At 44.1% G+C, this 24863-nt stretch overlaps 2 protein-coding genes and 1 long non-coding RNA gene across 7 annotated transcripts in view; 1 reads left to right on the forward strand and 2 right to left on the reverse strand.

Annotated features, from left to right (window-relative positions):
* KCNMB4 (potassium calcium-activated channel subfamily M regulatory beta subunit 4) overlaps positions 1 to 1422 on the reverse strand; it is a 37414-nt gene extending 35992 nt beyond the window's left edge. Inside the window, exon 1 of the mRNA XM_084810502.1 lies at positions 1 to 1422. Coding sequence (XP_084666628.1) covers positions 1 to 336 — 336 coding nt within the window. The 5' untranslated portion in view covers positions 337 to 1422.
* The window catches only part of LOC146339901 (uncharacterized), a 27641-nt gene continuing 3250 nt past the window's right edge, over positions 473 to 24863 (forward strand). Inside the window, exon 1 of the long non-coding RNA XR_014784396.1 lies at positions 473 to 741. This is a non-coding gene — a long non-coding RNA (uncharacterized LOC146339901). The remainder of the gene's footprint in view (positions 742 to 24863) is intronic.
* The window catches only part of CNOT2 (CCR4-NOT transcription complex subunit 2), a 72571-nt gene continuing 69422 nt past the window's right edge, over positions 21715 to 24863 (reverse strand). For 2 of the 5 annotated variants that reach the window (XM_084810496.1, XM_084810501.1), the window contains exons 16-17: positions 23716 to 23799; positions 21830 to 22970 (exon numbers count right to left, since the gene is read on the reverse strand). In XM_084810496.1, the coding sequence (XP_084666622.1) occupies positions 22884 to 22970; positions 23716 to 23799 (171 nt within the window). In that variant the 3' untranslated portion in view covers positions 21830 to 22883. Of the gene's footprint in view, positions 22971 to 23715; positions 23800 to 24863 lie in introns of all 5 variants that reach the window. The other 3 variants (XM_084810497.1, XM_084810500.1, XM_084810499.1) reach the window with 3 other exon arrangements.

Here is a 24863-nt window from a genome sequence, read left to right on the forward strand (position 1 = left end):
CTTGGGGTTGGTGAGGAGCTGATGCTCGTCCTGGTGCAGCAGCGCCCGGGCGTTGGACTCGGAGTTGTTGACGTAGATCTGGAGGCACGGGTACAGGGAGGTGCCCTTGCAGTCGGCGCCGCACGTGAAGGTGCACTCGAAGAACTCGCTGATCCGCTGCACCGACAGCACCGTGCAGTTGGCCGCTTTGCCTTGCAAGTCCTGCAGGGCCGGGTTGAGCCAGCAGAAGCCCAGGATGAAGAGCGACACGATGCCGGAGACGATCAGGAACAAGCCCAGCCGGATGCTTTTGTCCTCGGCTTCGGTGTACTCGTAAGCCACCCTGATCTTCGCCATCGCCCGCCTAGGAGCATGGGAGGCGCCCCTCCCCCCCGCCAAAGCAAGGTCTGGGGAAGGCGAGCGAGGGGAGGGCGGAGAAAAACAGGCAGCGACGCCGGGATTTTGCTTCCCGCCCACCGCCGGGAGACTGGGCAGGAGCAGAAGGGAAAGCCCGGAAAGCCAAGCAGCTCCCGCCACCCCGCTCGATCCAAGCTAGCCCTGGCTGGGGTCCGGCCCGGCGACGCCGACCCGTAGCCCGGGGCTGGCGCGCCGCTGGCGCCCTCGCGCAGGAGGGAAAGCGCCCCGGCGGGTTGCGCCGCGCAGCCCCGACGAGGGGCAGCTCCTTCGTGGCGCGCCGCCGGCTCTCCTCCCACCGAGCGATCGGAACTGGCTGCCGGGGAGCCTGTCGCCATCTGCCACGAGGTAAGCGGCTTAGCCCCGGGGGGGGGGGGGGAGCGCGCGCGCCGGCCCCGGCTTCTTTCTCGCCCGCGCCCCGCTGACTGCGCGCTGGCGGGACTCTCCATTGACAGTCGGGGGGAGTGGCCCAGGGGACCCGCCGGCGGGCGGCGGCATCTCCGCTGGCCGCTGCCCCTCGCGTCGCCCTCATCTGCGGTTAGAGCGAGGCGGGGACAGCTTGGCCCAGGATTATCCCTCCCCAGCGATTTAAATCCAGGAAGAGCTTGATAACTAGTCCCGATTAAGAGCATCGAGAGGGAAATCTTGAATGGGGGCAGCGCCGCGCGCGAGCTCATCCAGGCGCTTCTCCCGGGGCGGGGCGGGGCGGGGGTCCGCGCCGGGGCCGGCGGAGCACGTGCTTGCCAGGCCCTCTTTGGCCGACGGGCGAGCGCTCTTTAAGCCGCTGCCGGAAAAGGCACGGACGGCGCTCTCCTCCAGGCGTTTTGCCTTCCCACCGCCGCGCCCCGCCCAGCCCCGCCGCCCACGGGGTTTGGGGATCGCAACAGAGAGGAAGCGACCGAAGGCGGAGTCGCCGCCGTCCGTCGAGGATTGCTTGCCGGCCGAAGCCGCTGCAAGCCGATCTTACGCGCTTGCCTCTGGGACGAAGCCCCGTGGAGCACCTGCAGGGCGTTCAGCCGGATAGGGCGTGCGGGATTGCACCGTTAATGGCGCAATCCTATGCAGGTTTAGAGAGAAAACGCCCAGCATGGCGGGCTGGGGAATGCTGGGCCTTGTAGGACTTCGTTTCTGTCTAAACTTGCATCGGATTGAGGCCTAAAAGGCTCTCTCTCTTTCTCTTCATAGGGCTTTGTTTCCAGGCCCCTGATCATCTTTGTTGCCCTCCTCTGAACCCTCTCCAGTTTGTCTGCATCCTTCTTAAAGTGTGGTGCCCAGAACTGGACACAGTACTCCAGATGAGGCCTAACCAGTGCTGAGTAGAGGGGAACTAGTACTTCCCGGGATTTGGAAGCTATGCTTCTATTAATGCAGCCCAAAATAGCATTTGCCTTTTTTGCAGCCACATCCCATTGTTGGCTCACATTCAGCTTGTGATCGACAACAATTCCAAGATCCTTCTCGCTTGTAGTGTTGTTGAGCCACATATCTCCCATCTTGTAACTGTGCATTTGGTTTCTTTTTCCTAGGTGCAGAACTTGGCATTTATCCCTATTAAATGCCATTCTGTTGTTTTCTGCCCAGCACTCCAGTCTATCCAGATCACTTTGAATTTTGTTTCTGTCTTCCAAAGAATTAGCTATCCCATCCAATTTTGTGTCATCTGCAAATTTGATCAGCATTCCCAGCACCTCCTCCTCCAAGTCATTAATACAAATGTTGAAGAGCACTGGGCCCAGGACTGAGCCCTGCGGTACCCCACTCATTACCTCTCCCCAGTTGGAGAAGGTCCCATTGATAAGCACTCTTTGAGTCCGATTCTGTAGCCAACTGTGGATCCACCGGATCGTTGTTTCATCTAGCCCATTTTGAGCTAGTTTGCTCATCAGGATATCATGGGGCACTTTGTCGAAAACTTTGCTGAAGTCGAGGTATATGATGTCTACAGCATTCCCACGGTCCACAAGGCAGGTGACTTGATCAAAAAATGAGATCAGATTCATCTGGCAGGACTTGTTCTTGACAAATCCATGTTGGCTTGGAGTAATCACTGCATTGTTTTCAAGATCCTTACAGATGGATTGCTTTATCATCTGCTCCAGAATTTTCCCAGGGATTGATGTCAGACTGACTGGTCTGTAGTTCCCAGGTTCTTCCTTTTTACCCTTTTTGAAGATAGGGACATTAGCCCTGCTCCAGTCATCTGGCACTTCCCCCGTCCTCCATGATTTCGCAAAGAATAGACAGCGGTTCTGAGAGTTCTTCTGCCAGTTCCTTTATTACTCTAGGATGCAGTTCATCTGGCCCTGGAGATTTGAACTCATTCAAAGTAATTGGGGGGTCCTTGACCATATGCCTATCGATCTCAAGCTTCAATCCTGCCCCTTCAGCCTGTACTTCGCCTTTGCCAGGGGGGTCATAGACCCTCTTTTGGGAGAAGACTGAGCCAAAGTAGGAATTGAGCACCTCTGCCTTTTCTTTGTCATCTGTTATCGTTTTGCCATCTTTATTTAATAGCTGAACCACCATTTCTTTCCTCTGCCTTTTACTATGCACGTAGCTGAAGAAAGCCTTTTTGTTGTTTTTGGCATCCCTCGCTAACCTCAGCTTGGTCTCAGCTTTAGCCTTCCTGATGCCATCCCTGCAATTCTGTGCTACCTGCCTGTACTCTTCCTTTGTTACTTGGCCTTCTCTCCACTTCCTATATGTGTCCTTTTTTGTTTTCAGGTCATCCCTAAGCTTTTTGTGAAGCCACATTGGCTTCTTCTGTTGTCTTCCACCTTTTCTTCTTGTTGGAATGGTTTGTAATTGTGCCTTGAGAATTTCCTTTTTTAAAAGCTCCTACCCATCTTGGGCTCCTTTTCTCATTAGCGTCGCTTGCCATGGGACCTGACTGATCATTGTTCTGAGTTTATTAAAATCAGCTTTCCTAAAATCCAGGGTACGTGTTTGACTACACTCGGCTTTTGCTTCCCTTAGAACCAAGAACTCAAGTACAACATGGTCGCTTTCCCCCAGAGTTCCTATAACTGCTATTTCATCCACTAAGTCATCTCTGTTGGTTAGGATCAAGTCAAGGATAGCCGATCCTCTAGTTCCTTCCTCTACTTTCTGTAGGAGGATGTTATCCGCCACACAAGTCAGGAATTTCCTGGAGGGGCCATGTTTTGCAGAATTCGTCTCCCAACAAATATCAGGGAAATTGAAGTCCCCCATTAGTACTACATCATGCTTCCTTAAAACATTTGGCTATTTGCTTTTCAAAAGTTTCATCCTCGTCTTCTCCTTGATTGGGTGGCCGGTAGTAGACTCCGACCACCAGCTTCCTTTTATTCTTTGCTCCATTTATTTTGATCCAGATGCTCTCGATGGGGCTACCAAGCTCATCCTCCTGTATTTCTGTGGAGATATGTATTTTTCACATACAGTGCAACCCCACCTCCCTTTCTGTTCCTCCTGTTCTTTTTGAACAAGTTATATCCTTCAACACTGAAGCGGTGGTTTGGAAGAGGGGCAGAATGAGTTGAAATAAAGGGACATGCAGTTAGAAGGATGCAGTGATTTTTCTGGGAGCAGTACCAGAATGAATGAATAAGTGTCCCTTTTATTACTTATTTCTTTTACAAATTTCTGTACCACTCTCCACAAAGCGATGAACGTACAATGCCATTGCCGCTAAAATGGATCGAACAAACACAACACTGCTGCATGCTGCAGACTAGATCTGGCTGGGTCACACCTTGGAAAGACATCTCAAGGTGAAAACAGTGGGCAGCTATCTGATGGCCATTGGTAACACTTTACAGAGGGTGGGTGCCGTGACTCTAAGGGTGCAATCCTACACATGTTTAGACAGAAAATATGTCCTAAAACTTCCAGCGTTGACCAGCCATCCTGGCCGGGGCATGCTGGGAGTTGTAACTTTGTTTTTCTGTCTAAAGATGCGTAGGATTGCAGCCCTAATGCTTGAAATAAAGGCACAGCTGCAGCAGAGCTTACATTGCAGCTGGATGAGTGCTTCTGCGGGAATGCAGCAGGCTGCAGACACATCCACACCCCCACATGTCCAGAACAGGTTCTGGCAGCAGGATCAGCCCGAGGAGCAGTCTGCACCGGCAACTGCTGGACAGGAAGAGCCTCATTGCATTCCTCCGGAGCGCTACCAGGTCCATTTCTTTCTTGAGCTGTTCTTCCCCACTTTCAGTCCTACAGCGCTAAATCAGCTGTGGGGGAAACTGCCAGCCAATCACAGTGAGAATCGGAATCCAGCGGTCCAGTGTGGGCCGCGTGTGCCGCGCAGATCCTTTCACCCACACTGGCCATGCCAGTGTCCAGGCTGATGGGGAATCAATGGGGGACGGGAAAACCAGTGCCTTGAAACAAGGACCGGTGATGTGTGGCCCTCCGGATTTTGTTGGACTTCATAGTCAACCAGCATAGCCAGTGGTGAGGGATGATGGGCATGGTAGGTCAAGCAATATCTGTAAGGCCACCCATTCCACATCCCTGCCTTAAAACAACTTTACCCAACTGGGCCCTCCAGATGTTTTGGACTACGATTCCCTTCAGACCCAGACAGCTTGGCTAATGGTCAGGGGTGATGGGAGTTGTAGTCCAAAACATCTGGAAGGCATCAGGTTGGGGGAGGTGGCCGTAAAATGTTTGAGGCCCAACATCCCCCATATGCGTCATCAGTTTCCAGCAGGGCCTCTTAGTAACTCTGCACTAGCGGAAAGGGGTTTCCTTGTGATGGGACCCCAGCTCTGGAATTCCTTGCTATGGCTGTCATTTAGGGTCAGGCTCACCCAAGCTTTTAGCAGTGCTTAGCACAGACTGCTTGGCATGGAACTGTACTTCTGTGTTTTGCATGTTGCCAATTTTGCCTTTAGGGCAGGGATGGGGAATGTGCAGACCTCCAAATGTTGTTGGACTACTACAACTCCCCTCACCATTGGCTTTGTTGGCTAGAGCTGATGAGAGTTGCAGGCCAACAACATCTGGAGGGCCACACATTCCCCATCCCTGCTTTGAGGTATTAAAAAATCCTGTATCAAGGTAAGGTAAGGTAAGGGTGTCCCCAACCAGTCGTGTCCGACTCTAGGGTGCGGTGCTCATCCCCGTTTCTAAGCCGAAGAGCCAGCGCTGTCCGAAGACGCTTCCGTGGTCATGTGGCCGGCATGACTGAACACCGAGGTGCACGGAACGCTGTTGCCTTTCCCGCCGAGGCGGTACCTATTTATCGACTTGCAATTTCTTGCTTTCGAACTGCGAGGTTGGCAGGAGCTGGGACTGAAGACAGGAGCTCACTCTGTCATGCAGCACTCGGGTCTCGAACTGCTGTCCTGCCGACCTTCCAGTCTGCAGTTCAGCGTCTTAACCACTAAGCAAGTGTAAAGTGATTCACGTTGGGGCAAAAAAACCCAACTTCGAGTATAGCCTGATGGGATCTGAGCTAGCGGTGACTGACCAGGAAAGAGATCTTGGAGTTGTGGTGGACAGCTCAATGAAGATGTCAACCCAGTGCAACTGATATAAAAAAGGCAAACTCCATGTTAGGCATAATTAGAAAGGGGATTGAGAATAAAACTGCCAACATCATACTGCCCCTATACAAATCTATGGTGTGACCACACTAGGAATACGGTGTATAGTTCTGGTCACCACACCTAAAAAAAGATATTGTAGAGCTGGAAAAAGTGCAGAAAATGGCAACTAAAATGATCAAGTGGCTGGAGCATCTCCCCTGTGAGGGAAGATTACAACAGCTGGGATTGTTTAGCTTGGAAAAAAGGAGGGTAAGGGGAGACATGATAGAGGTCTACAAAACGATGCATGGTGTGAAGAATGTGGATAGGGAGACATTTTTCTCCATCTTTCAAAATGCTAGAACCCGAGGTCATCCTCTGAAGCTGATGGGTGGGAGACTCAGGACAGATAAAAGGAAGTAGTTCTTCACACAGCACGTAGTTAAACAATGGAATTCACTACCACAGGAAGTAGTGATGGCCACCAATTTGGATGGCTTTAAACAGGGGTAGGCAAATTCCTGGAGGGAAAGGCTATCAGTGACTACAAGTCTTGATGGCTATGCTACCTCCAGTACCAGAGGCAGTGAGCCTATGTATACCAGCTGCTGGGGAACATGGGTGGGAGCGTGCTGTTGTGCTCATGCCCTGCTTGTGGGTTCCTGGGTCCACAGCTGGTTGGCCTCTGTGTGAACAGAATGCTGGACTAGATGGACCCTTGGTCTGATCCAGCAGGGCTCTTCTGATGTTCTTATGTTTCCCTTTCCTGGGCAATAAAAAAAATACATGACATTAAACAACAGTGTGCTGCCCTTTCATGTCTCTTAAAATCAGCTGCCTGATGCTGCACCCTTGCTTAACTGAACGTACATCTCTAATAGGATCTGAATGTGAGAGAGCAGGGCACATCTCGATCGGGAGGCTTGCTCTGCAGCTTCCCCCTACTCCTCTTAACTTTGCTCCTCTTAACTTTGCTCCTCTTAACTTTGCTTCTGTTTCACAGAATGCAATTTCCACAGCAGGATATCAGCATTCCTCATCCTTAACAACTGGGGCGCTTAATTTTTCACCACTGGAGTCCAGCAGTACACTACAGGGAGTCAATAACCAATATATCATTTCAGCTGGCCACTTTATAGATCTCCCTTCCTATGAACTCAGCTGACCACTGCAGTTCCTAGAGTATGCAGAATGTTCCCTTCCTAAATTGCACTTACTGTGTGTTTAAAAAAAAAAGACCGAAAGCATGATGTCAGGGATTGACACAGGCCATGTCTTAACCGAGCTCAGATCGAACAGCTCAGTGTCAGATTAAGAATGTGGGAAGTAATAAAAGAACAGCATGAACAGCCTTTGCAGTCAGTGCATATAACTAGACGCACAACTGCAGCCTAAATGCTGAACTAGATGTGACATTTCTATGCATGTTTATACAGAAAAAAGGCCTACAGCTCCCAGCTTGGGGGGTTTTATGCCTTTGTTCTGTCTAAACATGCATAGGATTGCACCTTAAATCAAGGATAGGGGACCTGTAGGCTCTGTCCCAATACGGCCCTCCAGGGTTTCCCAGATGGCTACACCCCCTTCACCTGGCTCCACCCCTTTTCTTCCAACCACAGATCATTTGGTGGTTTCCCAGGTTTTGTGCAGGCCTTTCCCCATTCTAAAAGGTTGAAATCCCTCTCCTTAGGCTTAATTACTGGCAGTAAGACCTGTACTCTAAAATATGCTGGTATTTTTGCTTTGGTCCCACCCCTTTTGACTTAGGTCCTGCCCACCACTGGAATGCAGCCACCCCACCCCCCACATGAGAGCTTCTCCTAAATTGAATTAGTCCCTTAGGCTGAAAGGGTACCCTCCCCCCCGCATTAAATGCATCTTTGCATTTAAGGTGCAGGGTGTTGTTTTTAAAATTCAAATTGCCTGAGCAGGCGGGCTGATAATTAAGGGACCAAAGCAGGCACAGAGGGGAAATCTAACCCTTTCTGCCCCTGCTGTTGTCCTGAAGAAAATCCCCCTGAAGCATCCATTTGCATATGGGGAGTGGAGCTCTCCCCAACAGCATTTAATATGTTTCACCTCCGGTGTATTTTTGAGAGAGAGAGATGATTGAAAACGTTCCAGGTACACAGGGGAGCTTTCCACACTACTTCAGTAAAATAAAATAATTTTATTTTTATTTACTTCATCATCACATTTCTATCTCACCTTTCCTCAGAGAAGCTAAGGGAGGCATACATGGTTCTCCCCTTTCATTACATTACCTCACAACAACCCTGTGAGGTAGGTTAAGCCGAGACAGTGACTAGCCCAAGGGCATGCAGTGAGCTTCAGGTCTCCCTGCTCCTAGTCTGACCCTAAGACTGGGGTGGGGGACAGTTTTTTCCTGTGAAGGGCCACATTTGCCCAAGGGCAATCTGAGAGCCACATGCCGCCAGTGGGCAGCCCCAAAGGCAGTGATGGGCAGGACCAGAGCCAAAAGTGGTTGTGATCACCCATTTTCATTCTCTTTGTGCCACCCCCTTTTTTCTCTGCCTCTCCTTCCCCATTGTTTCCAGAATTCTGAACTGTTCACATGTTGAGGATTTTTGAAATTAGGCCAATTGCAGCCTGAAATTAGCTCAAGGGCCACAAGTTGCTAACCCCCACACTGAGCACTCTAAACACACACATGGTTACAATCAGAACAAGCTCCAGAACAGGGGGGCAAAACCTCAGGCCCAGAGTCCAAATCTAGCTGCCTGAGGCCCAAATCTGGCCCTCTGGGCTTCCCCCAATGGCCAGTCATTTAGTTCCCAGCTTTTGCGCAGTTTTTTCCCCCTTCTAAAAAGTCGAAATGCTTCTCCTAAGGCTTAATTACTGCACAACGGTCAGGAAACCACCAAATAATTAGTGGTTGGAGGAAAGGAGGTACGGACAAGAGCAGGGGGTGTGGCCAACTGTAGAACGCTGGAGGGCTGGATTGGGACTCCAAGCCTGGGGTTCTGCACCCCTGTTCTACACACTGCTTCTATACATTGAGTGGTTTAATTTTCCTTCTTTGCCGCTGAAGTGGCATCTTGACAATTAAAGCTAAATAAAGTCCTGTGCAATGAATTCATTGCATTATTTTAGGAAGACACTGAATACAAAGCCATTCAAGATGCTGCAAGTAATAAGAGAAGTGATCTATGTACTCTTATTAGTGTTATTAAGAATGCAGATACAAACATAAATACATATGTAATTAACTGTTATTTGGCTTAATTTGTTATAGATTGCATCCTATACAGATTGCCTTATAAAGAAAAAAAATGTTCAAACTGGGAAATATTGGAGAGAGAAGACACTCCCTACCCCAAGTAGGAGGGGTTCACATACAGGCAATAATAAAAAAATAATATATAGTATGTACAGAAACAAGTTGTTATTGAATACACCAAGTCCAAAAGCGTTCCAAAAATATTTCCAGAGTGGCAGCTGTATCTGGTTGTTTGTGTAAGATTAGAGCAGCAAACCTATTCGCACTTACCAGAGAGCATGTTCAATTGAAATCAATGGGGCTTACTTATGAGTAGACAAGCAGAAGTAGTGCTGTAAAGAGTCTTGCAGCACCTTAAAGACAAATAGGTTTATTATGGCATAAGCTCTCATAGGCTAGAGTCCACTTCATCAGATGCACCACTTGCATCTGATGAAGTGGACTCTATCCTATGAGAACGAATGCCCGAAGAAATCTATTTGTCTTTCAGGTGCCACATGACTCTCTGATGTTTTTGTTGCAACAGACTAACATGGCTACCCTTCTGCATATTGTTACTAGAGAACAATGTTTTTATATAGTATAAAACCAACCTGATGTAGGCTGTTGTAGAGTAGCTGAGCTAAACTTCCACAATAGGAGAGGGCATGTTGTTGCTAGAAGGATGGACAAGGCAACCCTGTGGCTGTGTTAAGAGTGCCACTACTATCCTGGAGCATTACAGCAGCATAGCGAGTTAGGATCCTCCGGCTCCTCAGCAGAACCAGAAGCACAATAGCAGCACTGATGGGGGGCGGGGAGCTCACATCATGAGACCCAAGTCCACAGAGTCCTCCCCTTAGGAACTCCTTTGCTCCCCACCAATCCATGATGACATTCACTGATATCCCTGCATTGCCCAGAAATGGAGGAACCAATTCACTCCAGGTGATGCAAGGAATATCATGACTAAGCAGAACCCAAGCCACCCCCACCCACCCCCACAATGCATAAGCAGTCTGCCAGAAACAGAACAAGTGCCTCTTCCATCAGGACGGTTCATAGTCCAATTGGCTTGTTGTTGTTCAGTCGTTAAGTCGTGTCCGACTCTTTATGACCCCATGGACCATCGCACACCAGGCCTTCCTGTCCTCCGCTCTCTCCCGGAGTGTGCTCAAGTTCATATTCATTGCCCAGTTGGCTACGTGTGCATATAACGCATAGACTTCCAAGGAGAAGGATTCAAGTTCTGGTGTTTCTGCCAGGACAAAGCTTAGAGCCCTGCGATCCTAACTATACAGCCCAGAATTGAAAGGGCCCCATACATGGGACCATAACTCGGGGAACAGCACAGGCTAAGTATACACAAGGTCCCAGGTTCCATAGCAGGGGACACATTTCTAAGACAAACGGGCTGGAATGGACAGATGGACGCACACACTGAAGACAGTGCAGCGTGATGGCCAAAGTGAATGGTTTATGAGCCTATGGGCCAAGTCAGAGGGACTCATTCCTGCACCAGGATAAATTTAGTTTCGCCTAAGCCCCATCATCCCATCCAGCCCCAATTCTCTCATTTGATTGCCAGTATCTGCTAGTTATTTACCCAGTACAATTTTTTTAATCATTTGCCTCATACCCTTCACTTCATGGCAGCAACATTCAAACCAGCAACTGGTTGGGGGGAGGGACTCACAGCCCCCCTTCTATAGTGTGCTCTAGCATGAAAACAACTGACATGAACAACAGCCCACTAGGGAAGTTCCCTATTTGCTAAACTACTGAAGAGCAACACCGCTGAAATAGTCAAAAGCTTGAGACGGTACCAGAAGTGGAGCAAGTTTGGAAAGCATCAGAGGAGCAGTTGCCAATTTTGTTCTTGCAGGGCCTCTGTGCCTCTGAAAGCTGCATGACACACATAACAGGCACAACTTTTCCCATTGGTGCATCTCAATGGCAGATACAGCTGCATGTTACATTCCTGTCCAAAAGGTAGAGGCGCCCCAAGAGGAAATAAATCATGGTGTCTCCCAAAGGCACAGCTGGTTTCCCATAGTCACTGCTGTGGCTGTGAGCCTTGCTTATAGTCTGCATGGCACTGCATGGGGAACACTCTGGCTTGAGTTTTGCAAGGCTGCCCGTGAAGAGATAAGAGACATATGGGGACAGCAATTAATAGTGGGTATTTATTTTATTGCAATTTTATCCCAGCCTTCCTCCAAGGAGCTCTGGGCAGCAATACACAGTTCAAAACAACAAAACAAATATCATCACCAAGAGTTGCAACCACCCTGTGAAATAGCTGTTTAAATCCCAACGCTCCAGTCACTCTAGGGCATTGTACCAGCTGCAACAGTATCTGGGCTAAGTCCAAATCCAACCATTTGTCCTGCCTTGGCCAAAGAAGAATGCCAGAAATATTCGCTCAGTGGTACCATTACTTAGCATAGCGCTTAGTGCTAAACAGCAAAGGTGGTTATGCTTCTCAGTGCATTTGGGAGTTTGTTGACAACACAGACGCCTTTATACAACCTGCTTAAGTACTATCCTATGTGGGAGACTGCTACAACCTGGTGGATTAGGGAGGGATGTTAAGACAATGCAGTTTCCCCATATTTTAGGGGAAAGGGGAGACACCCTGTGACTATACCTATTTTGAGTGCTCTGCATCTTGAGGGCATTCAGGAGTCCTGCTTTGAGATATGGTCTCTTCCCTGCTGTCTCTCCCTGGCTTACCTGTGCGGAGAGTGTTTTCCTTGTGGCTCCAGCTGAAGCAGTCGAGGTTCCTGGTGGGTTGAGACTCAAGGCAAGGTAAAGTGGGGGAATGTGCAGGCTTCCCGTTGTTGGACTGCAACTCCCATCAGCCCTAGCCAACATAGGCAATGGTGAAGGATGATGGGCTTTGCAGTCCAACACAATCTGAATCAGGGCTGGCGTCACGGGTAGATATGGTTGAGCACCTCCTGAGAACCCACACCCCAGCAGGGACCCCCTAACAAGTTCCTCCTCCTCTTCACCATTGCAACCTGTTTGTTCACCTGCCTCTCACTGCTCACTGGCTCTCTGTCTGTCAAGCAAGCAAGTGGTAGCAATGATGAGAAAGGCAATAAAGAGCAATAGCAGTTAGTGACAATAGTGGAGAGAAGTTAAGACTCCATTGGGTCTATAGACTTTTGCCCTGGCTGATGGGTGTTTATGCAACATGCCCCATCATTAAACTCTACAAGTATGCTTGCAGGCCTCTAGACATGGGGGCGGAGTGATGCAGCCCCATGCCACCTTGACATACAAGCTGAGCTCCCTTGTTGGGGCTTAGAAACATAGGAAGCCACCTTCTACCAGGTTAAACTATTTGACCACCTAGTCAGCATAGCTTTAGGCAGAGGTTATCCCATCACTTGCTACCTGACCCTTTTAAATTGGAGATGCCTGGAACTGAATTTTAGACCCTGTCTATATACATAGCTCTGCCACAGAGCTATAGAATTCATATATTCTGATTTTGCATCATCATTGACTATATAGTTGGGATCTTGTCTCTAATGTGACTATGAGTGAAATAACGTGTGTGTCTGCCCTATACAGAGAATCAGTAAGAGGAAGGCAGCATATGGAGACCTAGTTGACCCAAATGTTTCCTAAACCAAAGGGTTGTATCCAAGGTCATGCCAGTGGGAATTTGCAGAAGGTGACTTCCCTGCCCCTCCTTCCCCTGCCAGGCCCTGGCACCCCTGAAAATCCTCTCCTGGGGGTTGGGGGACCCTCCTGAACGGGGTGGGCTATGGCACAGGGAGCTGAGAGAAAAGGGGATCCCTGAAAGTCAGGGAGAGGCACTTTCTATGAGCAGGTGCTCCACCCCAGTGAGACATTGGATACAACCTCCCAAACCTTAAGTATTGAGAGGAAAGTGAAAACTGAAGCTTTTGTTTTGCTTGATAGCAAGGACGCCTCTTGATAAGGCTATGGGGAATACACTCTTTACCATTATTTCCTATCCTAAATCTGTTCCGTGTCTTGGGAATCTGTGTACAGTAAACTAGATTTGCAAAAAGCTGAGTAAACCAAGAACTGCTGAAAGTACTATGCTTTGTCTTGGATGGCTCTCAAAATTAAACTAAGCATGAACATGAGAGAGAAATTATATGTCCCTTACCTTGTATTGCACAAATATACAAGTAGTAAAATGAGGTGGAGCTTCAAAGAACAAATCATAAGCTTGCTAGATTGTGTTCATATTAAAGAGGTCAAGCTTCTCAACAATGTAACATAATTACATCAGTCGTATCAAACATTTCAATTGTTTATTGTTACAGTTAGTACCATGTTAAATCTTGACAGGTAAATTATATACTTGATCTTTTGAATGTTCTAGTTTGAGACACATTTAAAATCCACTTTTTAGAATGTCAGTGTTCATTAAAAAAAATTTTAATCCTACATCTGCCTTTTGAAAAGGTGGATCATGAGTAGAATCTAGAGAAGTGAAGCATTTATTTATTTAATTTGTACCGCTCCTTTCTACCAAAAAATGGCACTCAAGGAAGCCTAAATCCTACTGAAATCAAGTGTGGGCTCAATCCGCATTGATTTTGCACCATCTAAATCAGACTTCTCCAATCTGGGGCCTTCCAGATGTTTTGGACTATGGGTTCTGCCCTATGTTAGTCCTACTTAGAGTAAACCTATAACTCCCATCAGCTCCAGTCTGCATGGCCAATGGTTAGGGAGGTTGGGAGTTGTAATACAAAATATCTGGGGTACCAGGTTTGGGAAGGCTGGTGTACTTAAAAATGAAAGCTACAACAATGCAATTATATGCAATAAAATTATTTATTAAGAAGGAAGAACAAAAGCACGAACTACAAGATAGGAGACAATTGGTTACACAGTAACAGAGCTAAAAAGGATACCAGTCAATATGAATGTTAATTATTGTGCTGTGGTTAAAATGGCCTGAGCAGTACTGGGCTGTACAGATATACTAATGCCCGCACTTGGGAGTATTGTTTTCACTTTAGGATATAATAATTTAAGGATGATAGGGTACAGAGAACTATAGGAATGATAAAGTAACAATTTATGATAAAAAGGTGATATAAGTGTAGTGATGGCCACCAACTTGGATGGCTTCAAAAGATTATTAGACAAATTTATGGAGGATAAGGCTATCAAGGCTATAAGCTGCTTGAGTGCCATTTTTTGGTAGAAAGGAACATACAGATAAAATAAATAAATGGCTACTAGTGATATATTACCTCCAGTATTTCTGGGTATAACATTTACTGAGGAACATGAGGAGGATGCTACTGCTCCCATATCCTATCTGTGGGCTTCCCACAGGCACCTGGTGGGCCACTATGGGGACAGGATGTTGGACAAGATAGACGTTTGGTCTGATCCAGCATGGCTCTTACGTTATTATAAAGCAGGAGTAGGCAACTTGTGGCTCTCCAGATGTTTTGGCCTACAACTCCCATCACCCCTAGCCAGCATAGCCAATGGTGAAGGGAGTTGTAGGTCAAAATATCTGGAAGGCAAAAAGTTGCCCATCTCTGTTATCCCTATTCAAGGAACTGTTCCCTGTTCAAGGAACTTGAAGAAAATGAAACTTGTGAAGGTAAGTTGAGGGAGCCCTTATGTTCAATCTAGAATAAAGGTAAATGAATGTACTCATGTATAAAATGGAGCACAGAAATCTATATTCTGAGAGAGATGAACCAATGGGTTTAAATTAAAGGGATGTAGATTTACATTAAACTAGAAGCCTGCAGCCAAAGAATTGTCTAGTTACCTCAATATGAAAAATTGCCCGTTCCATGTCTTATTCTTAGGCAGCCTGTTCTTTCTCTTACTAGAAAGTGCAGCACTTATAAAATCCTGTTCTTTGGAATGTAAGGTTCCACAAACTCTTGGCTGGAGTACCTTGGGAAGCATACATCTTGCTCAGGGGATGGGTATTGTACTTAATGACTCCACCGAGTTCTCTACAACTCTACCTGTTTATCATTTGCTTTATTTAAAAGTGTTAGTTGACAGACTACACTATAAGAATGGTAAAAATGCAGTAACAGGGCAGAAGCTAGATCAAGGGTAGGGAACCTCAGGCCCAGGGGTCAAATCTGACCCTCTTGGGGATCAAGTCCCAATCTGGACCACCTGGGGTTCCCAGATGGCCACACCCCTTTCCCCAACCATCAGTCATTTGGCGTTTTCTCAGCTTTTGTGCAGTTTCTCCCCGTTTTAAAAGGTTGAAATGCCTCTCCTAAGGCTTAGTTACTAGCCCTAAGAGCTTGAAGCTATAATATGCTGGTATTTTTTGGCCCCACCCTTTTGTCATCAGCCCCACCCACCACTGGAATGTGGCTCCTGACAGCTTCTCTGAAACTGAATTTGGCCCTTGGCTGAAAGAGGTTCCCCTTCCCTGAGCTAGATGGAGAAAACATTACTTTGTCATTTATTGATCCTTCCAACTCCTATGAAGATCCAAAAGTATCTTCCAGCCCTGTAAAATACATGGGTTTCTTGTTTTTCTATTCCTGGACTCAGCTGGTTATTAATCAAAAGTGAAGATTATCAGAACTCTTAACATACAACTGGAAAACATTTTGCTTCCCTCCACACAAATGGCATGTGTTGCATATGAGCCTGAGAAACTGCAAGTGCTTACATTCAATAAAATTCAACGGTCCTTGGTGTATCCAGCTTTCATAAAAGTGATCCAGGCAGTTTACATTAAGGACTTTTTGATCATCAAAAACAAAAACCACGCTGAATTAAAAAAAAAAAAAAGTTAACATACTGTACCCCATATTTTAGCCACGCTTATATTTGATTTGAAGAATTCTTGAATCAAGGAAGTCTGCTAGTCAAGCTTACGTTTAATTTTGGTCAGTGTGAATATACATGAGTGTTAGTAATTCAATCAACATAATGGGAACAGTACTGAAATTAATCTAAAAACAGGTGCACTAGAGTTTTATAGGCATCTTTTCAGCAATTTTATTTAGAGATTGGTCCCCGCCTCTGAATTATCAACAGTGCTAATTTAAACAGACTTTAAGGAAGAAAAAAAAATTGAACACTGAAAGATGAACACTTCAATATTGCCTCTACGTTGTTGTTGTTTTTTAATGGGGGGGGAGTAGTCCCCAAATCAAATTCAGATGTAAATAAGAGGAATTGCTTGTGAGGAAGAAGTTTCAGGACTCCAGACCCACTCCTCCCCCTTTAAGTTAGTGGTTTCTGTTAAGTGAGAAGTATTGTGAATGGGTCACTATAAAGAAATGACATAGTTTGAGTAGCACATGAAGATCTGAGAGGTTCACTCAATCACAGTGCATATGAAGCACTTTCAGAAGTATGATCACGTTGATAACACAAACCAGTTCATCAAGGTAAGAAAATACAAATTTTCCAGGGGGAAGAGGAAAGAATAATCTGAATCAAGAGACTATTAGCAGAATCAGGGTTGGACAGGACACAAATCTTCAGTGTGTTGCAGAAAGATACCCGACCGAGAGAACAGAGTCCCACAATGCAAGGCAGGCAGGCAAGCAAGCAAACGCACGCACACGCTCTCTCTCTCTCTTCAAGGGTCAGGGGATAAAACAGGAATTTGGGGAGAAATTATCCTGTCTTTTCCCCCAAGGATCTTTTTTGTCTTCCCACCCCCACCCCTGAACAATTAAATAAATTTGAATATATAAACTTGAATCATTCTGAATGATGAATAAAATGTTTAAGACAAGGTGTTCGTATACTGCTACCTGGACTTTACCCCCCAAAAATTATTTCTACATGATAGGAAGACTTTTATGCAAGACTAGAGATGTACCATTTCTGGACATTTTGACAACATGGGGAAAATATGCTTGATTATCACTCTTTAATAGGCAAGAGAGTCTCTCCCAGCAAAATAAGCTTTCAATAGCTTTTCTGTCAGATCAAATTTCCCTGAACTCCACCCCAACCAATTCCTCACACATAGGAGCAGATGCTGTACACCAGTCTTCCTCTGCCTCCTGCTCTTCCTGCTTTTTCTGGGTTCCAGGATGATTCAGATGTTCCCGGGACTACTTGAAGTTCCCTCTGGTCAGACATAAAATAGGAACCTAAAATATAGTATGTATAACTTCTTTTGTTCAGAAAATTATGCTTGGTATATTACATTTAAAATTATAGTTTATTCAGAAAATTACAAATTTACTGAGTTTACTTTTAAATATTTTAAATTTTAATGATAATTTTATAAGCAAAGCAAATTAAGCATAATATATTTTATGTTCTTAAAAGTGGCTTCGGATCTGTTTCATAATTTCTGTTTAAAAAAAAAAACAATGGGGAAGATGTAGTTTTCCCCATGACGTCAATATTTCTGGAAACTTTATCTCTCTACACACACAGTTTTGACATGACGAAAAATGCCTTGGAAAAATGCAAACATAGATCCCATCCAGAGAAAGTCATCATTAAGCCTGCGATCTATACACACTTACCTGGAAATAAGCCTCACTGAATTCAAATGGGACTTTTGAATAGACATGTAGTCAGGGCCAGAAATATTGGAACAAGGATGACTGTTTTGGCAGTTGGCCTCTGTACACCACAACATTGAAGTTGAAAGGAAACACACCCAGATGGGAGCAAAGTCAGGACTTGCAGCTGTAATTCAAGGGGTGTGACAAAAGTGGGGCACTAACCATTCAGGAAGAACAGCCAGTGGCATACACACACACCCATCATTGGTGGCTCATAAGTAATGGAGCAAACCAACATGATTTCAGACTTAAAGATCGCCTTTAATACCTGGATGAAAATCCTTTGCAATCAATGACTGCCTGAAGTTTAGAACCCATGGACATGACCGAATGATGAGTTTCCTCCCTCAAGATGCTTTGCCAGGCCTTTATTGCAGCTGCCTTCAGCTGCTGCTTGTTTGTGGGTCTTTCTGCCTTCAGTCTTGTCTTCAGTAAGGGAAAAGCATGCTCTATTGGGTTGAGATCAGGTGACTGACTTGGCCATTGAAGAACATCCAACTTCTTTGCCTGGAGAAACTCTTGGGTAGCTTTTGCTGTATGTTTTGAGTCATTATCCATCTGCAATATGAAGCGGCGTCCCTATCAGTTTGGCAGCATTCAGCTGAATCCGAGCAGAAAGTATAGCCCTATACACTTCAGAATTCATCCTGCTGCTTTGATCAGCAGTCAGGTCATCAATAAACACCAGTGACCCAGTTCCATTGTCAGCCATACATGCCCATGCCACAACACTGCCTCCACCATGTTTGACAGTTGATATGGTATGCTTTGGATCATGAGCTGTTCCTTTCCTTCTCCATACTTTTCTCTTCCCATCATTCTGGTAGAAGTTAATCTTGGTTTCATCAGTCCAAAGAATCTTATTCCAAAACTGGGCAGGCTTTTTAGGTGTTTGCTGGCAAAGGCTAATCTGGTCTTTCTGTTCTTGAGCGTTACCAGTGGTTTGCACCTTGTTGTGAAGCCTCTGTATTTACATTCATAAAGCCGTCTCTTGACTGTAGATGTTGACAAGGACATACCTACCTCCTCAAGAGCGTTCTTGACCTGGCTAGATGTTGTGAAAGGGTTCCTCTTCACCATGAGCAGAATTCTGCGGTCATCCACTTTAGTTGTCTTCCGTGGTCTGCCAGGCCTTTTGCTGTTGCTGAGCTTACCAGTTAATTCCTTCTTTTTCAGGATGTTCCAAACTGTTGTATTGGCCACTCCCACTGTTTTTGCTATCTCTCCGATGGGCTCATTTTGTTTCCTCAGCCTAATGATAGCCTCCTTCACTCGCACAGACACCTCTCTGGACCTCATGTTGGGAGTTCCAGTGAACAGCTACCAAATGCAAATGTAACACTCAGAACCACCTCCAGGCCTTTTATCTGCTTGATTGGTCATGGGGTACCCAGGAAACAGGCCTCACCTGGCCATGCAGCTGCTTGTCAGCCATTCGTTCCATTACTTATGAGCCACCAATGATGGGGGTGTGTGTATGCCACTGGCTGTACTTCCTGAACGGTTAGTGCCCCACTTTTGTCAAACCCCTTGAATTACAGCTGGAAGTCCTGACTTCGCTCCCATCTGGGTGTGTTTCCTTTCAACTTCAATGTGGTGGTGTACAGAGGCCAACTGCCAAAACAGTTATCCTTGTTGCAATATTTCTGGCCCTGACTGTATATGATTGTACTGTTAAGTCCCATCAAAAATCAAAGGGACCAGTTCCTCATGACTAACGAGTCCCATTGATTTAAATAGGGCTTGAGTACAATTAACTGTTTGGATTGGTGCCAGTCAAAATCCAGGCACAAGCAAATCTGAATCCCCCTCGAAGAAAGTTATATGATGTGCCCTCTATCCTGCCCAACATTATGTGTAGTTGTAGCAGTTCCTGATGTCCCAGATAATATGGGACGGGGGTGTGAAAGCCATCAGCATAGGAGGACAATGGGCCAAAACTGAGGCACCAAAAAGAAAATCAAATGTCCTTCATACATTTAGCCAACTCTGTCTTCAAAACTAGTGAAGTTCCTTATGAAACTATATTCCAGAATTTTAAACCTTTAACAACTGGAAATATTTATGACTTCAACCTACATTTGCTCATGTCTACTTCTTTGGGAAATGAGGTCACATTATACAGTTCTACTGCTAAAACTAAGTACCCTTGATTGGAAACTGCCTGGGAACTATATGCAAGGTATTCAAGCTCCTCAGAGGAAGTGTGAGTCTTATAAAAGCATAGTGTACATGTGTGCTCAGCACCTTCCTTAACATAAATAGTTCTCCTGTTGTCAACATCTGTCAGCATCTATCAAGCACAACTGTACCCATTAATATCGTTTTTTTACCATTGGGCGACATCCATAAAAATCTGAATTCCACAGTACAAAAAAAGCTCCCATCTGTACCCTGCAACATGATGAGGTTTACATATAGAATCATATTAAAATACAAGTGCACATAGGAACAGATTGGAAATAATTTTTAAAACCCTCACTACTGCTGAGCAATATATACTCTTTTTAAACTTACCTTGTATATTGTAATTGAAATGAAATCATTTTGCCATTAAAAAGATGAGAGGTTTTTTTAACAGGGCCATATGTCCATTTAGTTTATGGCTTTATGGAATACTTCCAGTTTTGATTCTATACTTTATGCAAAAAAACTAGTTATTTTTCAGATTTTGTATAAAATGGCTCAAACAGCCCAATCACAAAGACTTCTATTTTTATCATGCACACACATTTTCTTTGTAGTATGTTAAACTCAACATTAAATAGATCAAATGTATTAATTTGAAGGGCACCAAGGATTTACTAAATCACCACTGTCTATTCTCAATTCCATATCAATGACAGTCTAAAGTAGAATTATGTAATGCTTTATTTTGCTAGCATTAGCATCAACATATTATCAAACCTGTTCTTGCTTTATTTATCTCAAAGTTTTGATCATGTACAATACTAAGAATTGGGCCACAATAAAGTGCATCTCAAATTATGTGTCTAAAAATATCAAGAGCAAAACGAAAACAAAAAACCCACAGCCTTTTGAAACAGCAACATTCTTTATGACATTGCTAGGCATGGATTAGTATCTTGCAATCATCCCATAACTATAGTTCTACAGCATATTTGAATGCATGGGTTAAGTGTAAAACGGGTGAATCCATTTTAGACACCAAAAAAAGTGCTAGAGCTCTAGTTGCAGGATTTTTATGGACTACCTAAGATGAATTGATAGGTTGTGAAGAATATTTTCAGTGTCACCCCTTTTGAAAGTCTTTGAAACAAAATGAGATAATTTAGCAATATTTGTCATGATGTATGTTACCAGCATTGACACTATTCAGGTTGAGGAAGCATTTTGCTTTAAATAATAATAAGATGACAGTTGGCTTTTATATTTTTATGTCTGTCATTTACCCAAAATACATATAAAACTGTAGAATTTATTTGCTGTACACCTGATATAGAAATATAGCAATGTTATTAGCAGCTGATTTCCCAATGTCACTCAAGAAAAAAGCCAACAAATTTCTTTTGCGCTACATAGAAAAAGTTTAAAACTAAACATTTCACTGACATTATTTGCTGTCTTTTCTCACTTTGGTAATTTCAGATACGTTGCACCAACTTATAACATCTGATTGCAATATAATCACAGTTGACTGAATGAATGTGTTAATTAAAAGGGACACACACTATCCCTTTCTCCTTTCATCTAGAGAATAGTTACAGTACCTTTCACAAAAGAAATATTATTAATGTAGGTTTATTTGTATTTGAACCTCCAGGAAAAAAAGTAGGTATCAAATGAAATGTACCTTCTCTTCTCAAAAGTTTAAAACAATACAACCCACAGCAAAAAAGAGAGTTATTTCAATGTGAATTTTTGGACCATCTTCCATGATTGCCCATCTTATCCAAACCCACTGCTAAAAATAAAATGTTCCATTACATTAGCCTGTTCTGACATGACATCAGGTCTACAGTGGAAAGATATGCAACTCTTATTCAATGAAGCATCAGGAGCAAAACAGCTCTTCATTTTAAGTGCCACAATAACTTTATAGCTTGGTATTTTTAATACTTCAACTTTTCTATTTTTTTCATTGTTGAAGAAGCAATCTCACAATCTCAAATCAAAGTCAACACTGCAATGAGGAGAGCTTTTCTACTTTATTACAAAGAGAAGAAGCCTTTATGTGGTCAGAAAATACAAGATTGATCTTTTTTTTTCTCTTCCTATGAAACGCTGCTGTTCAAACAGCCAGAGTGAATTGTCTCAGTTCACTTCGTTAAGTCCCATCACATTCACTTGGGTATGGATGTCCTTGGCTGCTGAAATCTGGCCCTTTAGTGCACAGGGCGACAAAGACGTCCCCTGACCAGCAGTTCCAGAATGTCCCGTTTTCATATATTGCATCCATGCACACCTCCTAAAAATGAGGTACAGCAGGGCAAACATTTTCCAAAATAGATGTCATATATATAATATATACACATTCGTACATACATACCTTTATTCATGTGATGTCCAAAAATTTAAAAAAAATGTACACATTTATTACAAAATCGTAACAAAGACTGGACAGTGTTTTGCTCATTCTGGAAAGATGAAGCTCAGTAACACACAACCTTGGAAATGAACCAAAGATTGTGGTAATATCTTTCTTCTAAACAGTCAGATATTCTTGCATTAAGTTGGCGAAACTGCCTTTTCAAAAACTGAAGGGGAAGTAAAATGAAGGAAGCAGACCTTGCTCATCTTTCCAAATGAAATACGAGAAGGATCTTCACATAAAAATGCACAAACATTTTTTTTTTATTATCAAGAGTGCTACAATGAACAATGCAAATTTTATTGTCTATTTCTTGTTTCTTTTTTTCCTTTTTTTTTTTTACATTTTGGAAACTAAGTGGTAAACTTTGTCAGTGTACTTGCTTGTCTTTACAGACCCAAGCTTGTCTGCTGGCAAAAAAATAAAAATAAAAAATAAAAAAAATCCGACCCTGCTCAAACTAAAGAAAAACAAATTATAAATTTAGTTGTTGGGCAGCACATAATTAGTAAGGCAGGACTTCAAATAGTGACCCTTTTGCATGAGCCAATTGCTAGATCCTCAAAAGGAATTAAAACCAGGATGCCTGAGCCACATCAGTTTTGCAGTTATGTTGAGTATTGTGCTGAGACAGCCATACCCCAAGACAAGGGAAGTCTTTAGAAGGCTTGCTGAGCAGGGTTGTAATTGAAGGTGGATGGCAGATGAGGCCTTTCTTCTAGTTTGTCATATTCCAGGTGGAACTCCTACAAACCAAATAAAACTGTGATTATTTAATTATCAGTAGATGGCCCATTTAATACTACAGACTCATGTTGATGCATTTCTAACCCAAAGAAAAATGCTGTATGTTACAAATAAATTTGGTAGATCTTCTCTAGGCCAAAGGAAGGATTTTTCTCTTGACTAAACAAGTTCTTCTATTATGTTATTATAAAGGGTAGCGGCAATAAATACTCTAAGAGCAGCAATATCCTTCACTTTTACCATAATGAAATTAGCTTTACAAAATCATCTACCAGCCATTTAAAAACTTAGATAAACATTTCTTGATGACAAAGATTTAGTTACTCGTGAGGTAAAAATAAGGAAATAGCTTTTAATTCTATGTAAGGATATATCCAGCATGTAAAGTCAACCAGTCACCTGAGATCATTAAGAAATGCCTCCAGGTGATCAGGCAGGGAAGCTTCACAAAAGTGATGTATTGTCCTTTAGGCTAAGTACATCTGGGGTGGCTGGCTAATGAAAATATCCTGTGGACCTCTTTGGAAGGCTAGATGAGGCTTTGTAAAAAAAACCAAACCAGTAAACAAAACAAAAAAAGCAGCAGCAAAACCTGTATCGCCCTCAGATATTAAAAATACAAGACCTAACTTCTGATAGAGATTCCATTTTAAGACGGACATTGTTGAGTCAGAGCAGATGCAATGCTAAACCCACCCCACATACTTGCGTAGAGTAAGTGCCATTTAAATCAACAGGACTTACTTCCAAGTAAATATGGTTAGGATTAGGCAGCAAAAAACGGTCAGATTTGCTCTTATTTCCTCTGCTTCTGCAGCATAAAACTATCTAATGAATAAAAACACAGAATATTTATCAAATCCATATTATTATTATTATTTTTCTTTGCTAGCATTTTAAAATTCTTTGTTAAAATTTAAATTGAAGTACAAGGTTGGAAATGGATTCATTTTAGAGATTCAAGATAAAGGATGAAAGTTTAGATTTACAGAAGTCTTTTTACATAGAAGTTTTATGGAATAAGGAATCAACATTCCACTGATGACTAAACTGTCGTAGATAAATCTGAAAACAGTATCTCCCTAAAATCCAGCAGCAACTGGCATGTGGGAGAACTTCAGAGTGAAACAGTGGTTTGAATCCAGAGTGCCCCAAGTGTGAACAGAAGACATATTACACACCATCAATTCTAAAGGATCCAATGACCCTCGGGAGGATCCTATTGCTTTCTGCAAGCAAGAAGGGAGAGCAGAAAACTCCTAATGTACCATCTATTTATTTAAAATATTTCTATCCCACCTTTATACCCGGGACAAGTCTCCAAGGTGGCTAATGTGATCCATTACGTAACGCAAACCCCTTAGAAAGAAACCCCCGATCTCGGAGGCTTCTGCGTATCCAACGCAGAGGAGCGATGGAGGTGATTTCTGCCTCTCTGTCCTTGTTTTAAATGTTTTTGCTCTAGATGGGCCTGTCTAGAAAGGGCACACTGGTGGGGGCTGGGCCGGGGCTGGAGAAGCAATAGGATTTCTCATATTCTGGCCTCTCCCCGTCCCGCCTACCAGAATGCCCCCTTTTCCTTCCCTCCAAGGCTGCATCTGCAACCTCGAGAAGCAGCTGGCAGGGTTCTTTCCACAGCAGCTGCGAGGAAGTGGGGACAGGGATCAGAAATCAGAGTCTGTCCATCCCCTCTCCCCCCTGAAGTTGTAACAGTGTCTGCAGCCTCAGGAGGGGGGCTCCAAACAATTCTATAGACCCTGGGACTACAGGATTGCTCTCTAATACAGTTAAAAATAATGGTATAACAAAATAAAATAAAATGTTTAGCTTTGCTGTTTTAAATCTGTATTTTAAACTCCTGCACTGCTGCTAGGTTTTATTGTGGTTGTATT

Source organism: Heloderma suspectum, chromosome 7, assembly GCF_057233095.1.
Source record: "Heloderma suspectum isolate Gila_16-S chromosome 7, 16-S_ref, whole genome shotgun sequence".
Lineage (NCBI taxonomy): Eukaryota > Metazoa > Chordata > Lepidosauria > Squamata > Helodermatidae > Heloderma > Heloderma suspectum.